The 27768-nt window shown below is 39.0% G+C and overlaps 1 protein-coding gene across 5 annotated transcripts in view; it reads right to left on the bottom strand.

The window, feature by feature from the left end:
* Positions 1-27768, bottom strand: part of LOC122811371 (tenascin-like) — a 641082-nt gene that overhangs the window by 253326 nt on the left and 359988 nt on the right. For all 5 annotated transcript variants that reach the window (XM_044083172.1, XM_044083170.1, XM_044083171.1 and 2 more), the window contains exon 4: positions 11971-12086. In XM_044083172.1, the coding sequence (XP_043939107.1) occupies positions 11971-12086 (116 nt within the window). The remainder of the gene's footprint in view (positions 1-11970; positions 12087-27768) is intronic.

The raw sequence follows: 27768 nt of genomic DNA, 5'->3' as shown, positions 1-27768 counted from the left end.
CTTAATAGCATGAAACATGACCTGTCAGGCCCAGTAGAATCACTAACCATAGCCTCTAGACAGCTTATGCCAAATGAATGGAGGACTGTGACAGTTATTCCTCTACACAAATGGGGGACCTTCCATGGATCGGGGGAGCTAAAGTCCCATAAGTCTGACTTGTCTCTTATGCAAGACTGTGGAAAAAATTATCAAGGATCTGATAAACAATGACATAGGAAACAGACACTAAACCCTACACAGTTTAATTTTTTCAAAATCAGGCTTTGAGAAGGCGAGTAAAGCTGTGGAAAGGGGCAAAACAGTACACAGTGCCTATCTCAATCTGGCCAAGGCATTTGAAACAATATCTCACATGGGTATTTTAAATAAACTTACAAAATTAGAAATAAGCCCTTATATTTGTGGTCTGCACTGTTGTGGCAGGGCAGGTAGCTTGCATCTTTCTAAGTTGGGAACTGCTGATTGAAGGCTCAGTGTCTGTTATTCTAAAAGTGTATTAGTTCTGGTTTAAGCACTTGGGCTTCAAGACAGTTATTTTACATTAAGAAGATTCGTGGTCTGCACTCTTGTGGGAAGAGAGGCTGGACTCTGCCCTTCTGAACTGGGAATTTCTAGTTAAAGGCTTATAGTGCCTGCATATTTGAACTGCTTCTTACTGAAATTGGTGCGCCTTGTTTGCTGTAGCATAGACTAGATCCAGGCCTGCTGAATCTAGCTTTGTTTGTATAACCTGAGCACTAATCCAGTCCTTTTTTGGAGAAGGTTCCCCTGCACCCCAGTAGCAGGAGTGTGCAGTTAAAACTTGTCTGATTGAAGACTACAGGAACAGGGCTCAGTTTTGAGATTTTTTTTACTGGTTAATTGGGTAATTTGTTTAAAAGCCTTTTCTGATTGCTTGTTCATAGGTTCATACTAGGCTATCTGCCCTGGGGCAATTATAAGCCTAGCCTGATTCTGTATGGCTTATGCCACCCCTTGATTTGAGTATACTATGCCCTTTTTAAGGTTTAGTTTACTGTGCCTCTGTCTAATAGTGACACAGGAGTAATCCCTGGGACAAACCTACGATCCCCCATCCACCTATCGAGATTCTTCTTGAAGAGATTCAGTGAGGTGCTCTGCCTCACATGAACTGGAATTCTATTCCAGAGTGAAGGGAGCCTCTGGGTTATGAACCTGTCCCTCCAGCAAGTTCTATTTATTCTGTGCTGAGGTTCAAGTCCCTCGAGCGTGTGGCTCTAAGGGATTTAGATTTACTGAGGTGGAGCATGTCCATTAATTCTGGATTTGACATAGCTTTGTATGTCAGGCATGGATCGCCTCGAAGTAGGCAGTATGCAACTGAGTAGAGCTGGAGTTTTTTTAACTGAGCAGCATATGGCATCTGTTTGAGACCCTTGATCCTCTTGGTGAGATACTTTTGGTGTCTTTCTAATTGCTGCAGGTGTCGGGTAAGGTACATCCCAAAAGGGGCATTGTATTCTATGATGGGCCTGATGAGGGATGAACAAAGGGGCATGATTACCTCTCTTGATCTAGATGTGAAACCCTTCGTGATGAGGTGGGCTATGTAGAAGGTCTTTCTAACCACTTTGGCAATGTGGTTTTCAAAGGAGAGATTGCTATCAACTTGGGTCCCCAGGTCCCTAATAACTTTCTCTGTACTTAATGGGTTTCCGCCTATGTGGTAATTTGTGGGCACATTGTTTTTGCCAAAGGGTATGACAATACATTTTTTGGCATTTAGCTTTAAACCATGGCGCTGGCACCAGTTATCTGTCTCTGTGATACCTTTTTGAAGGATGTTTGGGTCAGCTGGAGAGTCGATTATGGCGCCCAGTTTGCAGTTGTCTGCAAACTTGATGAGCCATAGTCCTCCCACATTTGCCTGTACCTCGGAAAAGTATATACCAAACAAGAGTTGTCCCAGGACAGAACCCTGTGGGATGCCACTTGTGACCGGTTTCGAGTCTGATATGGCTCCAGCAACTCTCACTCTGTGGGTTCTGTCTTTGAGCCAGTTTGCGACCCATCTTGTGACATAGGGGTTTATATTAAAGTTGGATAGCTTATCTATGATGCCCGAGTGGGGTATTGTGTCAAATGCCTTTGCAAGGTCCAGATAGGCTGTGTGGACTACCTTCCCTTCATCTATGGCTTTGGTGACTGTTTCAAAGATGTCAACCAGGTTCAAAAGGCAGGATCTGCCCTTGACAAAGCCGAACTGGGTAGGATCTAGTGTCTGTAGGTCCCCAATGTCTTTGTTTATGAGCTCCATGATGATCCTCTCCATAGCCTTGCAGACTAAGCTAGTCAGGCTTATGGGGCAATAGTTTCCAGGGTCCGTAGAGGCTCCACCTTTGTAGTCATCTCAAGCTGTTTTTAAGTGTATTTTTTACTGTTTGTAGTCATTTAAAGCTGTTTTAAGTGTATTTTGTACTATTTTTGCCTTATCTTTAAAAAAAATGTTTTTCCTTGTTTCCCACCTTTCTAAGCTAGTATAGTCCAGTTTTCAGACTAGTGCTGAATTCAGGGCTGTGTTACAAGTTTCTGAGTTGCCCATACCTTACTTGGATAGAGGGAAGTTTCTCTGTTCACCTGTGAGAGAGGGAGCTTTGAGCAGCCATCTGTCCCTGGAGGAGTGGTTCCAGCCCAGAAGTTGGTAGTTTATAGGCCATTTTGGGCTAATTTCTATTTATTTCATTTCCCTGCTGTAAAAACCATGTTTGCACAGTTTTGCACATCCAGGCAGCGCTGGTTAGCTAGGGCTAAATTTATCCCGACTCCACCAAGTCTCCTCTTCAGTTTTTCTCTTGAAAGTAGTCTAACTCTCAACCTAAGTACTGAAAAAGCATCCTACAGTCCAGCACTTGCTCAGACCTAATAGCAAGCACTAATATACCCCGACACTTGATTGCCCAGCAGGGCAAGGCTCATTATTCACCCCACACCAACCAAGCGACTAAGCAGCTCACCCTATTATTCATGCATGACCAAAGGGCAATTTCAGGTATACTCTCCAGTCCAGCTGGTGAACCTGGGTATCCTGAGGCAATGTTACAACTGTCTCATGTACAAAGACAACCCTTTCCTCCTACCACAAAACGTTAACATATGCAAGAGATGAAATTATATAGCTAAATTGGAGGCTGAGCTCTCTCCACCCAAGACTGGAACAGGTAGTCATGAGGAGAAGGTTAACACTTGCACCACACCTCCAGCCTCCCATAGACCTACTAAACCAGCACTGGCAAAAAATACACATAAATACACAAAATCATACTCGGAGGCTCTAAATAAAAACCTGCAAAAGCATCAGAGACGTCCAAAGCAGATACTCAAAAAACCTGCACCTCCCATCACAAACCAGACAACACATGAAACAGAAAATCAGTGTGCCGTACAATCACAGCCCTTAAGGCGAAATAACATACCTAACACACTAGTAATAGGTGACTCAATAGTCAGGCACACTGATGTCCAACTCACTAGGCTGGACAAGGAGAAGGTTACTGTTAGCTGCCTGTCGGGAGCCAGAATCCGCCACATAACACAAGCTCTCAGGTCACTTCAGAACAAGTACAAATATGACTCTGTAATTCTTAATGTTGGCGTGAATGACCTGAGACGTACCTCCCTGGACTACATGAAAAGAGGCATGGAAGAGCTCTCTGATCATGTAGCCCAGATGGGTATGACCCAGACCCTGAGTAGCATCATGCCCTCACCAAGAATGATACCGCAGTATAAAGAAAAAATGATCAATTTCAACAATTGGCTAAGCTTCTGGTGTCATTCAAAGGGGATCCAGTGTCTGTCAGCCTGGGATGACATGCTCGACAAGCCTCGTTGCTTCACAAGAGACGGCTTGCATCTGTCACCCCTAGGCTTTCAAATACTGGACAAGGCTCTTACTGCCCCCATAGTGCCTTTTTTAGGCAAGGCTCAAAAGTCAAACCCACCTCCGTAAACAGCACAAATAAAAAAAATGAGGGTTTTGCTACTGAAAGCCAGGAGTTTAAATCTCCAAATGCACGCGCTCAAAGCACTCCTCAGTATGGAGAATGTCGACAACTGTGCAGTAACTGAAACCTGGTTCAATGCAAAACAGAGTACCCCAGCACTACCGGGCTACAACTCATACTACACATTTTGGCCACAGAACATGGACTGAATCACAAAAGGGGGGGCTATATCCATATTCATCAAGAATACCTACACCTCCAGGTTAGTGGTGCAACATGATACCTCCGAGATCATCCATGTGCAACTAACATCAGGCAAATCTGCAATGCAAATTGTGGCCTGCTACAGATCACCCTCCATGACCAAGGATCACCACTCCGCCTTTATGGAGACACTGGAAAACATGAAGGTCCTACCGAACACCCTTATATTGGGTGATTTCAATTACCCTATCATTAACTGGGAAAACTACTCAAGTACAAACTCCCAGGTCCAGCACTTCCTGGAATTTATCAGCTCAAATGCCCTGGATCAGCTGGTAAACTCCCCTACCAGAGGTGAACACATATTGGACCTGGTCATCACCAACATGGGTGACAGGTGTTCCACACGGGAGGTCAACCCATCACTGGTTAGATCAGACCATAAACTAATCACTCTGGATGTCCACACCACACCACCACCTCCAACCAAGAGAACTACAGTGAAAAACTTTTCTATAGCAAATTTCACCTTACTTAAGACAAAGGTGGTAAGTTTCACAGCCCCCACGCTAAAGGATAACAATGTCCAAGATGCAGGAACCTTTACAAATGCACTCTATGAACACCTACAAGGATGCATGGATTGTGCCATCCCTAGCAAAACCAAGACTCACTCCCCTAAGAGAAGGAATCCAGTCTGGTGGACCCCTGCCATAAACAGGCTATACAATAGAAGGAGGAAACTAGTTCAGAATAAAAGCAAATCCCAAGAAGGAAAGACATCCTTGATCAGTATCAGTAAGAAACTAAGGTCCCTCATAAAATCCTCCAAGGCTAACTTCGAAAGAAAAATAGCCAAGGATTTGAAAGATAACCACAAAGCCTTCTTTAGCTATGTCAAGAATCTAAGTGGCAACTCACAGATATGCTCTGAGCTAGTGCAAAATTGCACAAAATATACTGAACCCATGATATTGCCAACATCCTGGCAGATAGATTCATTGCAAACTTCACCCCGCTCTCACCCCCAAAAGGGCCCACAACAATACCGTAAAAGTGCAGTATCCCAGAAATCACAGACGCACAGGTGAAAACAGCCCTTTCAAAAGCCAAAAGCACAGCATCAATGGGGCCAGATGGTGTCCCAGGCTGCGTCTTGCACAAACTACAGAATGAACTAACCCTCCACCTAAACACACTGATCAACCTCAGCCTCTCCACAAACTATGTGCCCATAGAATGGCACACAGCAACGGTTATTCTGCTCCACAAATGAGGGGCCACAACTGACCCTAGTAACTATCTAATAACTATCTAGTAACTAGTAACTACTAAGCCTGACTAGCCTGGTCTGCAAGGCTATGGAGAGCATCATCATGGAACTCATCAACAAAGATATTGGGAACCTCCAAACACTTGACCTGACCCAGTTCGGCTTTAAGGGCAGATCATGCCTACTAAATCTGGTTGATTTCTTCGAGACAGTCACCAAAGCCATAGATGAGGGGAAGGTAGTTCACACAGCCTACCTTAACCTCGCCAAGGCTTTTGACCCCATTCCCCACTCGGGAATTATAGAAAAACTAACCAGCCTGAACATAGACCCCTATGTCACGAGATGGGTTGCCAACTGGCTTACAGACAGAACTCACACGGTAAGAATAGCGGGCTCCAGGACCGACTCTAAACCAATCACAAGTGGTGTCCCACAAGGCTCAGTCCTGGGACCCCTACTGTTCGGCATATACTTCTCAGAAGTACAGGCAAACACAGGAGGACTATGGCTAACCAAGTTCGCTGATGACTGCAAACTGGTTGCCATAATTGACTTTCCAGCTGACACGGACATTCTCCAAAAGGGCCTTACTGAGACGGACATCTGGTGTCAAAGTCATGGTCTCAAGCTAAATGCCAAAAAATACATAGTCATCCCATTTGGGAAAAACAAAACACCCATGAATTACCACATAGGTGGCAACCCCCTTAATACAGAAGAGGTAATAAGAGATCTGGGGACCCAGGTAGATAGTAATCTCTCTTTTGACAATCATATTGCCAAAGTAGTTAGGAAATCCTTCTATGTAGCCCATCTATTTACTAAAGGGTTCGCATCTAATAATAAAGAGGTTATAGTGCCCCTCTACTCGCCACTCATCAGACCCATCATAGAGTACAATGCCCCATTTGGGATGTACCTCACAAGACACTTCCAACAGCGGGAAAGACCACAAAAGTACCTCACCAAGAGGATTACTGGCCTCAGACATATGTCCTATGCAGCCCAACTGGAAAAACTCCAGCTGTACTCAGTGGCATATCTCTTACTCAGAGGTGATCTCTGCCTGACTTACAGAGCCATGTCCAACTCAGAATTGATAGACATGCTCCACCTAAAGAAATCCAAGTCACTGCGAGTTACTCACTCTAGTGAGCTAAACCTCGCCACAGCAATAAATAGAACATGCTGGAGGGATAGATTCCTGTCACAGAGACTCCCCATGCTTTGGAACAAAATTCCTAACTACATTAGGCAGAGCCCCTCACTAACACTCTTCAAGAGAAACCTTGACAAGTGGATGGGTAACAGAAAATACACCTCTGGGATCATTTCATTGGCTCTTCTTGCAAAGGCTCAGTGAATTAATCAATGGGGCGGCGAAAGCTGACACACTGGCTAGGCTTATAAATGCCCTCGAGCATATAGCCTAGTACCTACCTATGAACCTATATTACTTGAAGGATAGCCAGCTTGGCTCACTTATAGGACACAAGAAGTTAGAATAGGGAAATCCACCTCCCAAAGTGGCCATTTGCTAGTGTAGTCTCACTGGGAGCTGTGGTCTCTCGTTTTTGACATGTACTTCTCTGATTTCAAGGCAAACATCATGGGCCTTTGGCTGTCCAAGTTTGCAAATGACTGCAAACTAGACATGGTCACTGAATTCCCTAAAGACACACATACCTTTCAGGTGGGCTTGATGCAGACAAATGACTGGTGTCAGAGCTGTGAACTAAAACTCAAAGTGAAAAAATTCACAATAGTACCCTTTGGAAAGATGGTCAACCCTGGAAATTACCACATTGATATTACATAAAAGTAGATGCAGTGGCCAGGAATCTGGGAAAACATTTAACTAGTAGCTTGACCTGTGACCACCACATGTCTACTGTGGTGATAAAATCATTCTGTGTTGCACAACTTATAAGTAAGAGCATGGCAACAGGGTATAAGGAGATCATTGTTTCACTGTAGCAAGCGGTCATTCGGCCAGTCATTGAATGCAGAGCACCCTTTTGCACGTACCTGACCAGGCACTTGAATCAGCTTGAGGAGCCACAGCGGTTCCTCATAAAAATAATACAGGGAGTAAACAAGTCCTATGAAGATTGTCTCAATGTCCTATGCCTAGTCTGCAAGGTAGCCTCCGATCCCTCACCAATGGATTTGTTGCAGATCCACAAAACAAATGGCATCAGAAACACTAATTCTAAGGACCCAACCCTCATCTGTGATACAAAAAGAACATATTGGAGGGGCAGGTATGTGTATCAAAGATTACCCCTTTACTGGATTAGGCTTTCCATGGATGTGAAGCAAAGCTAATCCCTAACTATATTCAAAGGTAACTTGGTTTAATAGTTAGAAAATTGCAAACTTACCCCTGGTTTGGCACCTATGTGTGTGTAATAGACAGAGGTAGCCTGTGAATGCTTCATGTGTACAAGCCTATAATCATAACTTGTAAAATTCCTTTGGATATGGACACATATGGATATTTTGGTAAATCTGAGGTAAGCTTTGCTAGGCCTGAAATAGTTCATGGGCTGACAGCCTAATAACTATCTGTGAACCTATAAAGGAAATGGTTTTAGGCTCAGTGGAGTCCATGCTTGACATTGCTGCAAGAAGTTCATATGAATTTTATGCCACATATTATAGATTGCCTCTAAAGGGTGAAAGTTCTCACTAATCCTGTGTTCATAGTATTAGAAATATCCTTTTCCTATATTAAGATGACAGCAAGCTGTAATTGGCCTGAATTTGTGACATTTTTAGCATTCCACAGTGCCCATAGTGATTATGACATTGTGAAAGAGATGTTTTTGACTTCTTTGTTAAATTTTATGGGAGGTATCCCAAAACTGTTATGCAATGTGTTCTCCCTCGTGACTGAAAATACAAAACTTTATACATTCATCATTGTAACTTTGAAATGTTTTAGTTCAAATAAAGTACTGTCGACTTGTGATGTAATTGTTTTTTTCCATGTTTCCCCACAAACTGTAACAGGAAATGGATCAAAAACGAAACTTAGCAAATATTTTGGAAAGTTGAAGATTTGGTTATACAGACCTTGCAAATATAGTAACCATGCAAGTGGAATTAGTACACATTTCATTTGATATGTATATAAGTAGAAATTGTGAGCTTTCTGGATGCATTTATCTCTGGTGTGTGTCTATAAATCAAGAAAATCATACAAGATATAGACTTTGAAAAAATAGTGTTTGTATTGAGTGCCAGAACAAAACTCCAGAAATATATCCATTACTACAGCTATAGAACAAAATACAGTACTTTAATTAAAATGCAGTGTCTCCTCCTCTGTAGTGAATTTTATATGACAATTATTAAATGGCTTGCAAACTCCTGACTTGTATGAGACTTACACTGGACTTTTTCAGTGACACAACATTATTTTCACTGCTATAGTCATCAATTAACTGCAAAGAAGGTTGTGCCTCTCTGTTGTTGTGTTTTTTTTATTTTAACAAATAGAACATCTCTTTGAACTATGTGTAATTCACATGAGCTACAAGGCAAATTGTGCAGTGACATTGTAGGCCTCAGATTGCTTATAGGTATATGTAATGTGTAGGATAGGGTGCTGTGGAGTATTCTGTGACTTTTTTTAACAATGTGTACTAAAGGTCCTGGGTGCATTAGTATTCAGATGAAATTACAGCCCATATGTGATACTATAGGTCTCATACTATCTACTGGGCATGCTCACATTTACAATACAGCCCACGTGATACTAGAGGTCTCATACTGTCTGCTGGGCATGCTCACATTTACAATACAGCCCACATGTGATACTATAGGTCTCATACTGTCTGCTGGGCATGCTCACATTTACAATACAGCCCACATGTGATACTATAGGTCTCATACTGTCTGCTGGGCATGCTCACATTTACAATACTGATCTACTGTTCTGCTAACTCTACAGACACATGCTATATATTTATTTTCTCATTCATCCATTTACTGATTCATTCATTCATTCATTCATTCATTCAATTGCCGGTGTGTACTTCAACCTGTACGAGATTGTGTTGGAGTCAGAGCCTATTCCCATAGGTAACAGGCAGAAGGCATGGAACTAATCTGGAATGGGATACCATTCTACTCAAAATGTAACACAGTAGTAAAATAGTTACACAATAACAGCTTACTAAAATAATGGACATTTGTTTTTCAAATATATGCAGTAAGTTTCAACATCATTTAAGGTTATCCCCTATTGGACATCTTATGAATTATAAAAATCTTGTGGTCATAACTGGTTGTTTAAATATTAATTGGTAATATCTCTTTGGAAGTCCACTGAGTGCAACATTCACATTGTTTTCCTAGACTCTGCATTCTGCATCTATGACATAAACAATTTCTCTTTATTTACCCAGAGTACTAGTAGCGGAATGATATTATAATACTACATTCACTCAAGTTTTATTTTTTTAATTTGTCTCAAAGTTCAGAAGAGAAGGACAGATTGATAAAAGAGTGACTGAATGAGGCATTACAATGGCAGTACACTGGTGTTGTACAATTGCAAATCGCTACGTATTGGTATGTGGTGGGTATATAAACAATATAGATGTTATAGTTAGTAAAGTGATGAAAATAATTAGTCTCATTCTTACAATTTTGACTGTTTACATTTTTTGTTCCTAAGAATTTTAATAGGAATTCTAGTGGTTTAGAAATAAAATATAGATAATATGAAATTTTGACTTTAAATTAAAAAAGTATGCATTTTCTAATTTAACAGATAATGACAAATGTCATTACAAACATGTTATTTATTGAAATAAGTAGAATCCATTCCTCGATAATTTTAAGAAATCCCAATCATATTTTGTATAAGAACCAAAAACAACTTCTGAGGAATGGCTTGTGATGTGTATATGGGTAAACCTTTTTCTCAGAGAATGAGATATTCTTTCACATTTATTTTGTAAGATATGGTCATATAAATGATTTTGCTGCCCCACAAAATCTCTCACAATCTTACCAATGAAACCCTATATGATGCCATTGCCATGAATGTACTACTTCCCAGACTTTAATATGGTTTGTCTATCATAGCCCTGGGTTCCTCACACAGTACCATTCACCTTCAACATGCTGAAAATCAAATACCAATTAATTTATCGTACCAATAAACATGAATAAAATTGCCTCATTCTAAGCAAAGCAAAATGGCTACCAGCATGTGATAGGGATACACTACTCCTTAATACCCTCACCTTCAAGCTTCTTAACTGAAGATACTGCACTCCTCTGCTCAACAAATTGTATCAAAAAACCCTCATGCTCCATTTGTCATTCTGACTTGCTCCTGATAACTAGGCCTTCATTTACTCTTACTACCTAAGAAAGGTCCTTCTCCAGGCTAGCTCTTGCCAGATGGAGCTCTCTTTTTGAATCCCTAAAGCAAACTGAAAACCTTTCTTCTTTCAAAAAGTCTTTTCAGTCTCATTTACATAATGAAGACACATGCTTTGGCGGCAATGGTTAACAATATCATCCCATCTTTAATCTTTCTCTGCCTTTGCATCTCTTATTTTGTATCCCAAGGCTTCTGAAGCAATATATAATGAATAACATCTTTCAACAAACTCTTTCTCTGTTTACTTGTCTCTAATGATACTTTATAGGTTTTAAAACATGTATTATTATGGTGTCTTATTTTATATGTATTATGCTTAACAAAGCCATTCCTTAAAGAATGTCAGCATTTTATGACATTTGCACAATCTGATTTCTCATGAATTGCTTGTTCTTTCTCATCTTACCTGTACATATACACCATTTGCTTTGCTGTACTTTGTCTTAAAATGATCATATTTGTTGTACTCAGTTTATGTTTTATTGGCCTAGGTCATTACTGAAAATGGTCCCTGGATAAGCCCACTTACCCAGTTAACAAATGTTATTAACTAAATAAAGAAATATTGAGTTCTGTCATACTTGTTTTAGCAATCATGTTTATGCAATGTGTATATCAGCTGTTGGCTGTAACTGTAATTTAGAGACTCATGAATCATTTTTGTTCAGTACTGTACAGTATTACTGCCTTTCATGTAAAGCTGGCCAGTCTGCCATAGTGATTAGTTTTGATACACACTGCGGTTATAAGACATCCAGAAGACTATTCAGTACGTGGTTATTTCTCCTTGAGAGCTTTTTAAAGCCCTAGCCAATATCCATATCCATTCCAAAACCCCCACCTTGTGTGTTTGTAAAAAAACACCTTAACCATTAGGCCACCCTCCCACCCTCTCAACCCTGTCTGACTGACAGTTCATGCATTACACTGCTTCTATGCCACTTACCTTTCTGTTTGTTAAAGATTCACCAATTAGCAAGGGTGTAGATAGAAGAAAAAGTTTTATAAAAGAAGAGAGAAGAAAGGAAAGACTTTCAGGAAGAAGAAGAGGGCAACAGAATTAAAAACAGTAAGATAATATGGATAGTTACGTAACTTTTTTATTTAGTCTTTCTTACCATGGGACGGAAAGAGATTTTATAACCATCCACTGCAATTCTAGGTTTTGTCCATTCCAGCATGACTGATGTGTCTTGAATATTTCTTACTTGCAGATTTTCTACAGTTGGTATTCCTAGAAAAATAAAAATAAAAGGATCTATGTATACTTGAAGGCAGTATTTTAAAGCACAGTGAAAGTATGTTATAAATAAATGTTTGCAGGCTTGCTTTACTGCCGATGGGTTTGTTACTGGTTAATGTAACATTAAACAGTCAATAGGTGAAGTACTTTGATAGATGATTTCCTGACTAACTAAATATACATTTCTGATATAGTCATTTTACAGATGTCCTTAAAATGAGATATCTGCCCTCAGCAAACAATAGTTCTGGGGTCAAACTGCAACCCCACTGCAAGCTTACATATTTCATATTGTAGACTATCATTTGGTTAGCATCTACTTCAAATGATCACCAGGCATTCTTTCAGGTAAACACACACACACACACACACACACACACACACACACACACACACACACACACACACACACACATCTGTGTACACAAATACATGCACACCCATACATATATACATTTGTGTACACAAACACACACACACACACACGCACATATACATATGTACGCACAAACACAGGCACACGCACACATATACATATGTACACACAAACACATGCACACATATATACATTTGTGTACACACTCACACACATGCTTTTATCCTAACAATGATGAACAAACTTCAGAAAAACTGTGTAAAATGTGTGTCTAGAACAATATGCAGACAATTTTTATGTAACACCTTACTACCATATTCACTAAGCTTTTATCAGCATTTTACTGACATCAATAAAGAGTTATTGCCATTTTTTTCTAAGTCATAGTTAAGGAAACACCACTATTATTTTAAAGAAAAAAAAGATAAAAAATGAACTGTACACACTGCACGCACATAATGTACACCTCAGAGCAATACGTCCTGCCTAAATCAGTGCTCAATGAGTAGAATTCACTCAAAATAAAACAACAACAACAAAAATAAATAAATAAATTGAAGATAAATAAATAAATAACTTTACCAAACTGGAAATGATGTTACTGCAAAAACTGACTGACTAAAAATTAAATCAAGAAATATAACTGAAATGTAAAACTAAACCAAGAAATATACCAGAACTTTAAAACTAACAAATCTAACATAATCGTCACTACATTGCTACAATAAGACAAATAAATGACACTGCAAATGAAAATTATTAAAAACATACCTCAAAACCATGGATAGAATACAACTTATTAGGCAATGTTTTATAATAAAAAAAAAACTTTAGAAACATGTAAACAATGTTCAGTTCAAGAATGAATTGAAATCAACTGGAAACTGATTTAATCTAATAAAATATTAAAACATTGGAAAGTAGGTAAATGAAATACACAGTGATACAGTTTCTGTCATCATCATTATGACAGTTTCTGTAATAAATGTAATATCTAGAAATATTTGATTACAGACTTTAGTTCTATATTTGTTTACATGCATACATACACACGGGTCTACTTCATTGTACAAAAATACCATATGGCTGACATTCAAAATACTGAGCCCACAACAACGACAATGCATAAGAATGAATGTTCACAACACCGACAATGATAACATCAACTTTCATAACACCGAAAAGTAAAAAAACGAACTACACACTGAGCATAGTGATATAGCAGTGTACGCCCTTCCAATGCTGTTAGTGAACACATAAACACTTCTCACAACCTATATTTAGTAATTGCTCCATTTTCTTCCACAGTACAGAAATTAAACCTTGTAACATGAAGGTAAACAAAAATATATTCACACCGATGCAGCTGTAAAACTCTCATCTCCTTTTTTGTATCGTACATTCCTGCAGCGTGATATTGATAACGTACAACAGCGTTTGGTAATGCTACACATATCAATCAAAATAACAGATGTTATGTTGTTGCAGCTAGTCCATACCTTGCTCTTCCCCAAAAGAAGCGATTGATATCCAACATAGTACTCCATATGCACTGCCCACTTCAGCACATTATCACATCCATTACCCGACCAAGTGAAATGTCCCATGAATCCACGCAGCACCCATGTGATTAATGTGAATTTAAAGTGACAGTAGTCTACCACCACAAACTGAAGCACCACACTACATTTTCAATAAATTTAGCGATTGCTGTGACAAATTGAAGGGAGGAATAAGACTCCTTATTAGCCAGCACTGTTTCAATTTGTTGGTGTCTTAAAATAGGCTTCCTCTTTTTTGGTAATGGCGGAAACCCTGTAGCCATCCACACCCTCAGTGCATCCACACAGTCTTGTTCTCTCACTAGAGCTGCTATTAACACAGATAGGTCTGTACCCCTCGTACCTAAAAGGCGTTTACGTCTCCTATGCCGTGCTTCAACAGACGTTTGTGTACATGGCAAGAATAAATCATTAAGGTCTCAGATATTCCAGAGTGAAACTGGAAATAGTGGTGGAAATTAAACGAACACTTGACAAGGTATGTGTATTAAATTTACATTGTTTACCATACACGTACCACTCCAAAAAGTATTTTAACAGATCCCTCCCTTCCAGAGGCAATGCGTCCTTGATTAAGTGAAATGTAGAATGCACCTCACATTCCATGAGAAACAGAAGGGCAGCTAAACTTTTAACAGCTAACTGGAAGGACAGCTGACTGTTGTGTAGAGAGGATAGACCTAATGATTGCACTTTTCTCCATAGATTCTGCCTGAAATGAAGCAGACAGCCTTTCAGTTGGGCATCAGGTACATTTAACCTAACACTTTTGGCCGCAGCCACCTCAAAATTGCACAATACATAACAGACAACCACCTGGAAGCCATGTTCAGATAACAGGTGGAATATACAGTGCCATAAATAATTGTAGGATTTGAGAGAAGACTTTGACATTAGGGAAAATAACAAGGGAATGGCCTTGCTATGACTACCATAATTAACTAAACCATGGACACTATATAACTACATAATGGTCACCCCTTTGCTAAAGAAAGTGCCATCCATCAGCCATATAGTAGCCTGGCTCAAATTGTATAGGTTATTTACAGTTGTGAAAACAAGCACTATGGTATCTGTTGCTGTATCAGACATTCTTTTGCTGATGAATGTACCAGTCTTTAGTGGATAGTCATCAAAGTCAATATTATGCACAGTTAATTCCTCATCACCATCCCTCATACCTCTTTTCCTACTCACACATCCTGTTTGTTGCAAGAAAGCCTTCCTGTTAGATATATTATGAATAGTGTCTAATGAGGTAGAATCTAACGCATCCTCGACTAGTAAACATGGTGTGTCCCTACTGTATGCGGCTCTCACTTTCAAATCATTACACACCAACTACCTCTCCAATTTTCCAGGATCTCCTAGATGGTGGTGTGCAAGTGATTTCTCTAACCTGTCTCTGTCAGGCATGACACTGGTGACGGCTCTCCCTTTACAGTTTTGAGTCACCTTGTATTTAAATCCCCAGTGATGTGTGCAGTGCCTGCATCTCTCCAAGTGGTAAAAGTAACCATCGATAACTAGCAGCTCCTTGCGTTTCTGGGATGAGACAGTCGGTGCAGAGAATGCATAATTAAAGGTAAAGAGGTACATTTATTGGTTTATGGAAAGTAAGTCTGACAAACATGCTGTGAACAAGTACTACAACTCATTGTAGGTCTGTACAGGTGAGAATTGCAGATTCAATGCTTAACAGGTGTGCGAACAGTCACAATAAGCTGTTCTAGTACTCTCTATGGTTAAATGGAATTTCAGTGTTGTGAACATTCATTCTTATGCATTGTCATTGTGGGCTCGGTCTTTTGAATGTCGGTCATATGGTATTTCGGTGTAATGAAGTAGACTCATACACACACATACACTATATGTATATATGTGTGTGTTTGTATTTATGTATACAGACAGAGAGCAATGTCTCTCTCTCTCTCTCTGTATACATATATATATATATATATATATATATATATATATATATATATATATATATATAAAATGTGTGTGGTTTACCTTCATGTGTGTGTTTTGCACAAGGGTGAACAGCAGTTGTCCAAAAGACCATTTGCAAAGTTTGCAAACGCCAAATGGAAAAAGGTTTGAATGTGCAATGAGCGAATTCACAGTGGCATTTTGGGATGGACTGCACTATAGTGGGAATTGGAAAATGGTCCCTTTCTCCACTGTAGTGCGATCTCGGAGTTAGAATATGAAAGTAGGGGGATGGGGTGCAGCCCCCACATGGGTGCAGGGGAGCTTCCCCCTGCTTTACACTTCATTACATTTTGTATTCGACATTTATGTTCGAAAATTAGCAAATCTGCTTTTTGATTTGCTGATTTTCAAACATTGAAAACTGTCGCTGTTGTGATTTTCATGGTTACAATTCGCCCATATGAGCAATCGTACCAGTGTGTTTCGCTGTTGTAAAAGTAAACCTATATATAAATTTGTTTACTTTGACAAAAGATCAGAGGGTGGGTGTGAATGTTTAAATATGTGCTTGGTTGAATGGTGGGAATGTCGAATAGAGATGGATGGGTATGTTGAAGTGTGTGTGAGTTTGTGGGTGAGAGTACAGATGAGGGTTAAAGTAAGAGTTAGGTAAGAGGTTAGATGTACTGTAGGGAGTGTGTGATTGTTTGTGAGTTATTGTCAAAAGAATGGTTAAGTAAGGGACTAGGTTTAGTGTTACACATGTGTATTCCTGTGTGATATCAGTGGCTGAGACAGCTTGTGTAGTGGTAGAGTAATGGAAAGTGGTTTTCTAAATTAATATGCCCACCTTAGTAATGCTGCTAACCCTAATCCTGCTCTAACCCTAGCCATCCACCTTACCTTAGACAAACCCTTTCTATAACACTGCCACTGTTCAGGCAAACCAATATGTCTGAACGTTACGGTAGTGTTTTGTTAGTAGAGTGCCATAGGAATCCTACAGTAAGCTATTGATTTTTCAGTGTGTTAGTCATTGTTTGGTGTATGCTGAGATTGATGAGATGTGGTTCAGTCTTTCAGCATTTTGAAAAATCAGTTTGGATTCAAACACTTATGTACACACACACACACACACACATGTGCACCCACATATAATAAGGGATGAGTGTATGCCAAATGGTCAAAAACACTAATGTTTGAATACAAAGCAATCAAGCATGAGTAATTGAAACATCCTACAAAAAACATTGTAAAAAAGACAAAATATTAAACTGAACAGCCTTATCTTCTCATCTCTTAACACGACCCTGTCAATATCCTCAGGTAAGCCTTGTTTGAATGCTCATAGTGTTACAGAAAGGGTTATTCTTATGTAATGTATAGGTGTGGTTTGGGGCAATGTTACGGGTAACGTGCAATTAGTAAGGAGGGCATGGGAGGCTTCACAAGCAACCACTCCGATTTTCTGATAGATACATAGAAAAGTATTTTTACAGTGGTTTAACCCCCTACCCACCACTACCACCAACAAATCCTACAGCACTTCTTGGAATAATGTTGAAATCATGCAAACATGAAGAAATGGAAGCAGCTATGTAATACCAATACCAATTGTTTTCCTTTATCCTTGCTTTCACTGTCTTCGGGTTACCAATGAGGCAGGGACTTGAGGTCACCAACTGTATACAGCAAGGGCAGCATTCTTTGGGGGGCTCCTCTTAATATGTAAAGATCTGCCATTAAGTTATCCAATGAGGTATCCACCTAATAGGAGAGTCTGATTAACCTGATGTTTAGAAACTGATGCAACTTTCACTTTCTTAAAGTAAATATTATTTGTTTTGCTCAGTGACATCTTTAAACATCGATAAAGGCATACAAAATCAAATAAAATAATAATAAAAAACATAAATATGTAACAGAGTAGTCAACTATTAGCAATGCATAAAACATCCATCCATATCCATTTAATCTGATTTTATTTAATGTATTTGCTTACAGGCTAAGTGAATTGTTTCTTCTTGGACTCTTCTTTTTTTAGCTAGAATCTGGGTCATAAAACAAGCATAGAAGCATTGCATTTGTACAGTTTAGAGCAGCCCAATGAACATCAGGCTTTTGGAAAAGGGAAGAAACTGCCATAACCACAGAAAACATATATAGACTTAGTAAAGGCATGCAAACTCCAAAGAGATAGTGAATGAATGTCCAAACTGAATCCCTGACACTGAAGTCTTGAATCAGAAATGTTATTTACAGCAATTTCTTATAATCAATGATCCAGACCTTAAATACCCCCTGTCACAGCATTAAACACTTACATGTACTTTCATTTGAAGTCTTAAAATAAGTGTAGTCTAAATATGCACGTCACACTTAGTGAACACTTTCTGAATTCAAGAACATCACTATGACATTGCTTGTGCTGTCTATTCACTCAGAAAGGCTACACTAAGTGTACACTTTTGTAGACTTAGTGGTAACCTTTATAAATCCCAGCCAATGTCTCCAATGTCTATACTCTTTTAATAATGCCAGAAAGTCTGGATATACTGTGCGTTTATGGTCATAGAAGCAAAATTCAATTATCAATCAGGTTCCTAACTCTCCAGAGGTGAACTACACCTTTTTAAAATTACCATCACCATTCAGCTTACCATCAGCAAAGTGCTCTCACCATCATCATTCAACTTATCACCAAAGTGCACTCAACTTCACCATTCAACTTACAATTACCAAAGCACTCTCACCATCACCTTTTGACTAACCTTTACCAAAGCTCTCTCACCATCACCGTTCAACTTATTACCAAAGCTCTCTCACCATTACCAAAGCTCTCTCACCATCACCGTTCAACTTATTACCAAAGCTCTCTCACCATCACCGTTCAACTTATTACCAAAGCTCACTCACCATTACCAAAGCTCTCTCACCATCACCGTTCAACTTATTACCAAAGCTCTCTCACCATTACCAAAGCTCTCTCACCATCACTGTTCAGCTTATTACCAAAGCTCTCTCACCATTACCAAAGCTCTCTCACCATCACCATTTAACTTGTTATTACCAAAGCTCTCTCACCATCATCATTCAACTTATCACCAAAGTGCACTCAACTTCACCATTCAACTTACAATTACCAAAGCTCTCTCACCATCACCGTTCAACTTATTACCAAAGCTCTCTCACTATTACCAAAGCTCTCTCACCATTACCAAAGCTCTCTCACCATCACCATTTAACTTATTACCAAAGCTCTCTCACCATCACCATTTAACTTATTACCAAAGCTCTCTCACCATTACCAAAGCTCTCTCACCATCACCGTTCAACTTATTACCAAAGCTCTCTCACCATCACCATTTAACTTGTTATTACCAAAGCTCTCTCACCATTACAAAAGCTCTCTCACCATCACCATTCAACTTATTACCAAAGCTCTCTCACCATTACCAAAGCTCTCTCACCATCACCATTTAACTTGTTATTACCAAAGCTCTCTCACCATCACCATTTAACTTATTACCAAAGCTCTCTCACCATCACCATTCAGTTTACTGTTACCAATGTACTCTCACCTTCATTATTCAATGTACAATTACCAAAGCACTCGCACTTTGCTTTTGATGATCCATTATTGGTTTGGGAAGCAAGTCCAGCAAACATTCGTACTTTCCCACAACAGCCTATTGTTCACAGAGTTGATATTTTGTATTTGGGTAGTTGTGACCTTAGGCACAAGCTTTATATAGATTTTTACTGAACCACTACTGTCAACTACTACTTGTTGTATGACTTTCACAAAATGGGGGTTTCGGTGAGCCCATATCTGTCTGTCTGTCAATCTACTTATACATGTACCTATCTGTCTGTCTTTCTATCTACATGTCTTTTGTCTTTCACCCCCCCCCACCATATTAGGGTGGTGATATCTAATTTGAAGTTCTATATATTTTGCTATGTTAGCTGTTCATTCAATGATCTTTGTTGGTGGAAAGATCTATTGCTAAAGCCTTGTTTGAAGTAGCTTTTTGTTTCACCTGGAGTTTCTCTTAAGTTTCTTAAGAACATTTCTGTGATGGAGTCTAAGCAGACAAAAATACACTGAAGTAGAGCTTTAAGACCCTTTATTTGTTTTCAGCTCTTGAATGTCTTCTTCTTGTAAACCAATAAAGGATCTTAAAGCTCTCCTTCAGCATATTTTTTGACTGCTTAGACTGCATCATAGAAACGGTCTTAAGAATTGGTTCACAGATGAGAAACTCAAGGTGAAACAAAAAGCTACTCTGAACAAGGCTTCCTTTCCACCAGTGAAGACCACCGAATGAACAACTAGCATAGCTGGTCAGCTGGTCCCATACTCTTAAGGAGCTACCTGCTCTCTCTCTCTATTTATAAATTAAATAAAGCAAAATAAAAAAAAAATAGACTAAATTAACAAACCTTGCTCTCACAGGTACATCAAAGCAGAGGGGCCAGAGAAAGCCTGATACGCAGGAGCTGTCACGGGACTCTGTTCACAAGACCTCCACCATACGACTGCCCCAAGGTGGTCTTCATCCTCTTTTAGGCTTAACCCTCCACAGGGGGTAAGTGAGAATTTCTGAATTAGCTAGTTTGTTCCCTCTATCACCAGAGGGGCCATTCTCACGACCTGGGCTACTGCTTATGATCTGACTCCGATTCATACATATTCTACTACAGATTCAGCAAAATTGATTAATAGCAGGATAATACCTTGTGTCATGCTCACTGCCACACCTAGTACTTGAGACTTCACTTAAAACTACACAATGGTTTGTCTGTACAGCACTGCTCTGTTTCTTGTCGTCTTTACTGTTGCAACACATTCTTGTTTGCATTGATCATTACCACCTTATTATGCAATCCATGTTGTCTTACAGACCTAGAAACTCTCAACTGCAGACTTGTACTTTCACTTTCTTCAAGTATATTGACAGCTTTAAGTATGAGTGAGTCTGTTTCTTATAGTAACCTGTCACTTTTGTGCTCATGTCATATACCACAGACTATTCAGTTTCATAATACCGAATCATGTAAGTTACGAACTTCACAGCTCAGTAACAAATGAAGAAATAGTCAGTAAATGATAAGTACTTTCTAATGATTTTTTTTTTATTTCTAACTGCTGCTAATATGAATTGCTCCTCTCTAATGTATTTAAAACTTTTTCTTAAAGGCCTTCTTCTCCAGCAGCTTGCATAAACATGCCACATTCTTCCTTTTCAGAGTTCTTAAATGTTCTGCTGTCAATGCAAAATACATTAGATGTTTGGATCTAAGGCTTCCAGTTTCTGTTAAGTTATTTTGCAGTAAGAGAATTCCTGGTTAAGCACAGTGTGAACATAGGATCATAGGATGTTATTACGCTATTGGCCCTTAGGCTCTGACAAACCCAGCCAAGAATTTAGCCCATGTTCCAACAAGTCAACACCTGATGTCCCTGTCCAGCAGGGACACAGGTGGAATCCCAGGGGTGTATTTTCTGTTCCCCATCCAGTTATCCAGGTTGCGCTCAAAAAGGGCTAATGAGGTACTCAGCTTGATGTGGAGAGGGAATCTCTTCCACAGAAGGGGGAGTCTCTGTGACACAACTCTGTCCCACCAAGTCCTATTGATGTCACAGACCAGGTTGAGGTCGTGTGTGTGGGTTACTCGAGTGGAGCTTGACTTGCAGATATGCAGCAGTCCCATCAAGGCGGGTTTGAGATTACTTTGTATGCCAGACAGAGGTCACCTCTGAGGAGTCTATATGAGACTGAATAGAAGGACAGCCTTTAGCCTATCTGTGTAGGGTAGATGTTTGAGGCCTTGGATTCCCTGGTGAAGAACCTCTGTGGTCTCTCCAGCTGATGCATGTACTTTGTGAGGTACATGCCAAAAGGGACATTGTACTCAATAATGGGTCATATAAGGGAAGAATACAGGGATGTTATGACCTCCTTGTCCCTGGATGAGATACCCTTACTAATGAAATGGGCCATTTCTCTGACTCTGTGTTATACTACTGTACTTCCAAGCACACAAATTCCTGAAAGCAAATTCACTGATGTATTTGTCCAGACTGCTTTCTAACTGGAATATCTATCATATAACATGCAGCTCTCTGTCAATAGCAGTTTGTAGCTGAATATGCATATACTATATAACCATACTTTGCTCTATTTACAATTTGTAGCAGCTTGAATTCTGCCAACCCCTGTCACTAATTTAACTAAAATTCACCCATACATTTTTAAATTACCAGAATGGCTCCAGATTCACTCATATCATGGAATGGCATAGATCACATATCCACCTCAAGTAATATTAATGGTTTTGGGTCCCTCCCATATCTAAATCCCAGAATAGACTTCCTTATTTATTCAATTTATATCAAGAACCTCTGTCACACATTTCCACTTACAGTCCAATAAATTTCTCCCAAGTCTCTGTGTAAGAACTCAATGAAAGACTATATCCACACAAAAAAGGACTTGAGTTATTTGAAAAATCTTTGGTATCAGATGCACCTTCTAATTAGAATGTTTAAACTCACATGCCCTGATGTGTATTCCTATGATTTGATATTAGTAGAAACCACTGGTTGATGCTGCCACTGCATTATCTGCTTCTGTTGAATTCATGTAGTTATCTTTAACTATGTGTTGTGTAAAAATATTATCTTGGCTCCTATGCCTAATTCTGCATTGTCTGCCTTTAATTATACTTTTAAATTGGAAGGGGATGGCTGCAGGACAAGTGAAAATTTCTGCAAGGTGGTCCATCAAATATGAGACCAAAGAAGAACAACTCAACCTATGAAGAAAGCAGGGGAGAAATTTACTATCACAATCAAGGGTGATATTTAGGGCAGAGAAAGGAGTTGAAGTGCTGGTACGCTGATACCTTGTATCAGTCTGTAGGCCAATCAAGGTAAACCAATGAGACACTTGGATATAGAATAATGAGGACGGGACAGGTGGAAGAGAGTTATACTTGTGATGACTCTGAATCTGCCAAGAATAGCTTCCAGGGTAAACAGGAAGTGGGAGGTGACTGGTGTTTTATACAACAACAGGGTCAGCCAACTGACTCAGGATGATATCAGAATGAACAGAATTTGAGAGGTGACCTAAATCAAAGTTGAAAAGGTCAGACATGGCCATATAATGGTAGCATTAGCTATCAGTGATCTTCCCACTGCATGCATGAGGATAAGAAACCAAACAGAAAAAAATTGCATGGGATGGATTATGGGGACCTTCATAGGTGTGTAGGCAAAATTTTATGGAACTGACCATGAAATGAGGAAGTGAACAAGCCATAAAGCGGGTGTAATTGAGCTCTTAAGGCTACATACAAGGGTTTGAAGAATAAACAAACTGCACAGTATAAGGAAACAAGAAAGAGGTTAGGAAAATGAGGTAAAAGCAGGAAATATACAAGCCAGAAGGGAGTTGGCAAATGGGATCAAGAAGAGGAACAAAGATTTTTGGCTGTATTGCTAAAAGGATGAAAGGAAGGACAAATTTGGCCAGACTCAGTTAGGATAAGAGGGTGTCAAATACAAAACAGGGAAAACTAGTGGAAGTTGGCTGAATACGTTGCCCTAATCTTCAAGAAAGAAAGAAAAGTGAGGATACAATGCTTGCTAGGGATAACTGGAGAGACCAGTGGATAAGATACCAAGTTAGAGAGAGACCACCATCAAGCGCATTTATATAACATGCTTATAAATTAGCATTGAACATTAACAGTAGCAGTAAAACCATAAGTGAACATGGGAAACAGATGATCTGCCTCCCAAGGTCCTCAGGAATATACTGTTATATTCGAAGGCCACTCCCCTCTTTAAACCACACCTTACTAAGAGAGCATCAGTGACAACTGGCCTCTTACCCATGACAGGTACTCCTATCCCCCTTGCTGGTCCATCAGTCAGCCCAGCCTCTGATTGAACCCAGGTCGACTAAACCTTATCCCTCTATGTCAGCAGAGTGTCAGACTTTCTGGTAAATATGAGAGGGCTGCAGTCAGTAAATAGTGATAGAGATTTGATTTTTAGACTTCATATCCCTTAGAAAATGCATTTCCCATCTTTCTGTGCAGCATTTGAAATTTTCCAGGAGTTACATTAAATCCTCTGTGTGAAAATCTAAGACAGCTGGGAAATATGGCTAAGAAAACATTATGGTATATGATGGTAGTTCATGCATGTTATTGTCGGATCACACACTTTCAAATAATATATGTTTGCATGAAACTTTCCATAATAATAATAATAATAATAATCATAGGGTTGCCTGGGATCTTTCATGTGTTCCATGTCATAGGTGATGCCATTTGTCATTTAGGAATTGTGATGTGTTTTCACTGCTTTAAAGATGACATAATGTTTTTGAGGATAGTGTGACAATGTCTTGAGTTCATTTTTTATATATTATTCACACTTTTTACGTTGTAAAGTTTCTATTGTTTTTCCAGTGCTTTGCAATACATGCATTTGACTTGGACAACACACGTGCGATATGATAAATATTATTCTGAGATGTATCATGTGAAGACTGGAAGACTGTTGTTTTGGTATTGTGGAATTTCCTGTTAGAGAGAGAGTCTCTGTACTTATACTTGTATTCCAGAACTGTTTGTACATTATATCTTCAAAATGATTCTTAATGCTGCTCCGCAATGCCATAAACTATTTTGCTAAACTGTTTACTAATGTTAGTTCATGCTCTTTGAACTTGGTTTATTTGTGTGGCATGTTTGAAATTATTTTCCAGACTTTTAATATAGTTATGCTAACACGAAAGAGAAACAATTCAGTACTGTGATTTTCTTGTTGATAAAAGTCTCAAGAGTAAACTAACCAAAATGATGAAACTTTTTAATTCACCATGTGAAAGAGATTAAAAATGAAATACTTTCTTTTGATCTGCTCTTTGTTTTACTTGGGCATTCAGGTCAGCTTGTGAATCATGCCTTTGATTAACTCATCTCCCTGAACAGGTGCCAGCAGTTAGCATTCCCAAAACAGGACTGACCACATCTTAGTGGAAGGAAAATATGTAGGCTCTGCCAAAAGACTTAATATATTCCTTTCTCCAAAATCTGCTGTCCCTGATGTTCCTTTCCTTACCTAGTTGGGGGCTTTCAGGAGTATAACCCTTACGTGAAAGGGAACGTGGTGATTAGCCACATATTAAATATATGTAAATGGTATTGCTTTGGGGGAATTGAGATGCAAGTGCAAATCTGGCTCATTGATTTGCTGAATGATGTTTTCATGACCTGTCCCCTACTCTTTAGATGGATTACTAAAAGTATGTCCTCATTTGTTCTTACTTTTTATTCACAGAGCTGTTCTGAGCAATTTTTGTGCAGTATTCTAATTTTTTTATTTTATTTTATATTTGTTCTTCGGGTTTGAGCACTGACTTCTATGGACTTTTCCTGACTCAGCCTGGAAGTGATCTCCAGTCAAGTGACTTGGTAGGAGTAACACAGTTAGTACGTTGAAAGCAGTTCAAAATATGATTCTGAGAATTTCTATAAGCTATGATAATGCACTCTTTGCAAAGCAATGTTACTCTGTTTTCAGTGTCTTATCTGAAGTGTTTCAGAATTCTCAGCCACTAACATTGAACATTCATTAATACCTCTAAGTATTGGAATATATAGGGCTCCAGACATGCTAAAGTACCACTGCATGCTTGATAGAATTTATGAACATCGTGTCCCATGGAGTACAACTGGTGGACTGTACAATGGCATACCAAAGCCTTGTGTCATTCATAAAGGCTAAAATACAATAAGGAAAACCTTATATAGTATTACCTAATTTACCATAGTGCTCCTTGTAAGCATCACATATGTAAATCATCTCCCTAGGATCATATGTGATTCAAAATCCCTATATCAAATATCTATGGCCTGGTCCGAATGGCATAACTTATTGAACCAGAGATGCATATCTGCAGTAGGTGTAGTGCATCTGACTGTATTGATTCCCCTTCCCTTTTGATGTGTTGTTCAGTATATAGAGATGAGCAGTAAGATCAGTAAATAAGATTAAAAAAAACTTTCATAATATGAACAAACTTAACTGTAATGGAGTTCCCTGTGGTGCAGACAAACCTAATGTTACAACCACACTTTCTCTGCCTCTGGACAGTGACCCTACTCAGCGTCGACCAATGGGATGCCTCCCCGCAATGTGTCCCCTCATTAAGCAAGCAGTAATACCCAAAAGAGTTAGAGTGCTTGTTACTGTGTTAATAATGCCCACACAGAAGGGTTATGAGGCCTGGTGCCACATAACTACACTTTGTACTCTTTTTGTGTGTTCTGTATATTTTATTTTTCCATTTGATTGGTTTATTCAGACTTCTACAGCTTTTATTTTCCCCATATTAGTTTTTATGTTTATAACTTCTCTGCTATTTAGTTGAACGGATACATTTTTGTTTTTGAAATCCTGATGAAGCAAATTACATTTTATTGAAACGTTTAAAGGAACACTTGAAAAAATGAAAGACTTTGGTATTTTGGGAGATATACTTCTGTACCACTTCCATAATATAACCAACTCCAAGGGAATATAACCCCAAGGCAGGATAAAATGTTTTGAAAAGGACTCACTTAAGCATGTAGTTAGCATTCAAGTCACATCCATTAGGGTTTAATACAATGAGTGGACATCATCACAACTAAACTAAAATCCTAATGTATCTTTTCATTCACTATCGCTTCTGCTTGTACTGTATGACAACGGTTGTTAGGATTAACTAAATACTGTTCCACAACCATGATGGTCAGATTAATCCAAATATTCCTTGGAAGGCTTTTTGAAGCCGAGGTACCAGAATCATAAGTAAAGTGTGGATACTTATTCTCTTCAGTGTCTCTGGTGATTTTTTGCAAACAGTTTTTTCTTCTTTGGTGTTTTTTATTGTTACTTCCCTTGTCAGAAAAGAAGTACACTCTTTCAGTAAAAGTGACTAAAAATGTGTTTTTAAATATTATAAGCAAGAAGGAATACCACGTAATTTATGTTTTAAGAATATTTCTGAGAGTCAGTTAGTTTAAAGCATAGCTCAAGTAATTATTTAAGATCTATATGTCCTTAAAAGAGGTGTCAGGATGTCATTACACAAGTCTTAGACTGAGTCCCTCTCTCCTGCTCCAATTTTCCAGTCTTGGCATAGAAAACTTGTTTTCCTGTCTTCATCCTAAATTCCTTAAATTAGCTTTTTCTGTAGAGTGTGACTGTTTTTTTTCTTATGTTTTTATTGTTACCTAGCTCTTTGATTTTTTTTGCAAATTAGTCACTGCAATGGTGCCATTCACTTCTGTCCCCATTCATGCCCCTTTAACTGAACCTTGGCTAAAACTCATATGCTTGTGATTTGTGACTATAAGTCAAGTCCATTTTTGTCTGCTCTTTTTAAGTGAGTTCTTTTGAAAGTAAAAATGAGATGTCAGTTTAAGAAATGATTTCACCAGAAAAGAATGGATATGGACCAGTTCTGTTTGCCTTTTTGAATGTGTTACCACTGATCTCATTCCCCCAGTGACAAATGGAGACATCCTATTTATATAGGTTCGGAGGCATTTACTAGGCTAACGACCACAAGGGGCTTTTTAAGCCTAGACATGCATTTGTCAGGTACTGGCACCCTTGAGAAGTGTAAGCAGAAGCTTGGGAGATGAAACAGTTACAAGCAGGGGCCTGGGAGATGAACCATTTACACTATATAGAGGATTATGATCAGGTTGCTAACCTGTTTGTTAT

This window comes from Protopterus annectens, chromosome 9.part0 (assembly GCF_019279795.1).
Source record: "Protopterus annectens isolate FY-2018-M chromosome 9.part0, PAN1.0, whole genome shotgun sequence".
NCBI classification, from domain to species: Eukaryota; Metazoa; Chordata; order Ceratodontiformes; family Protopteridae; genus Protopterus; species Protopterus annectens.
Note: the sequence above shows the minus strand (reverse complement) of the source record. Positions and strands in the feature narration are given on the sequence as shown.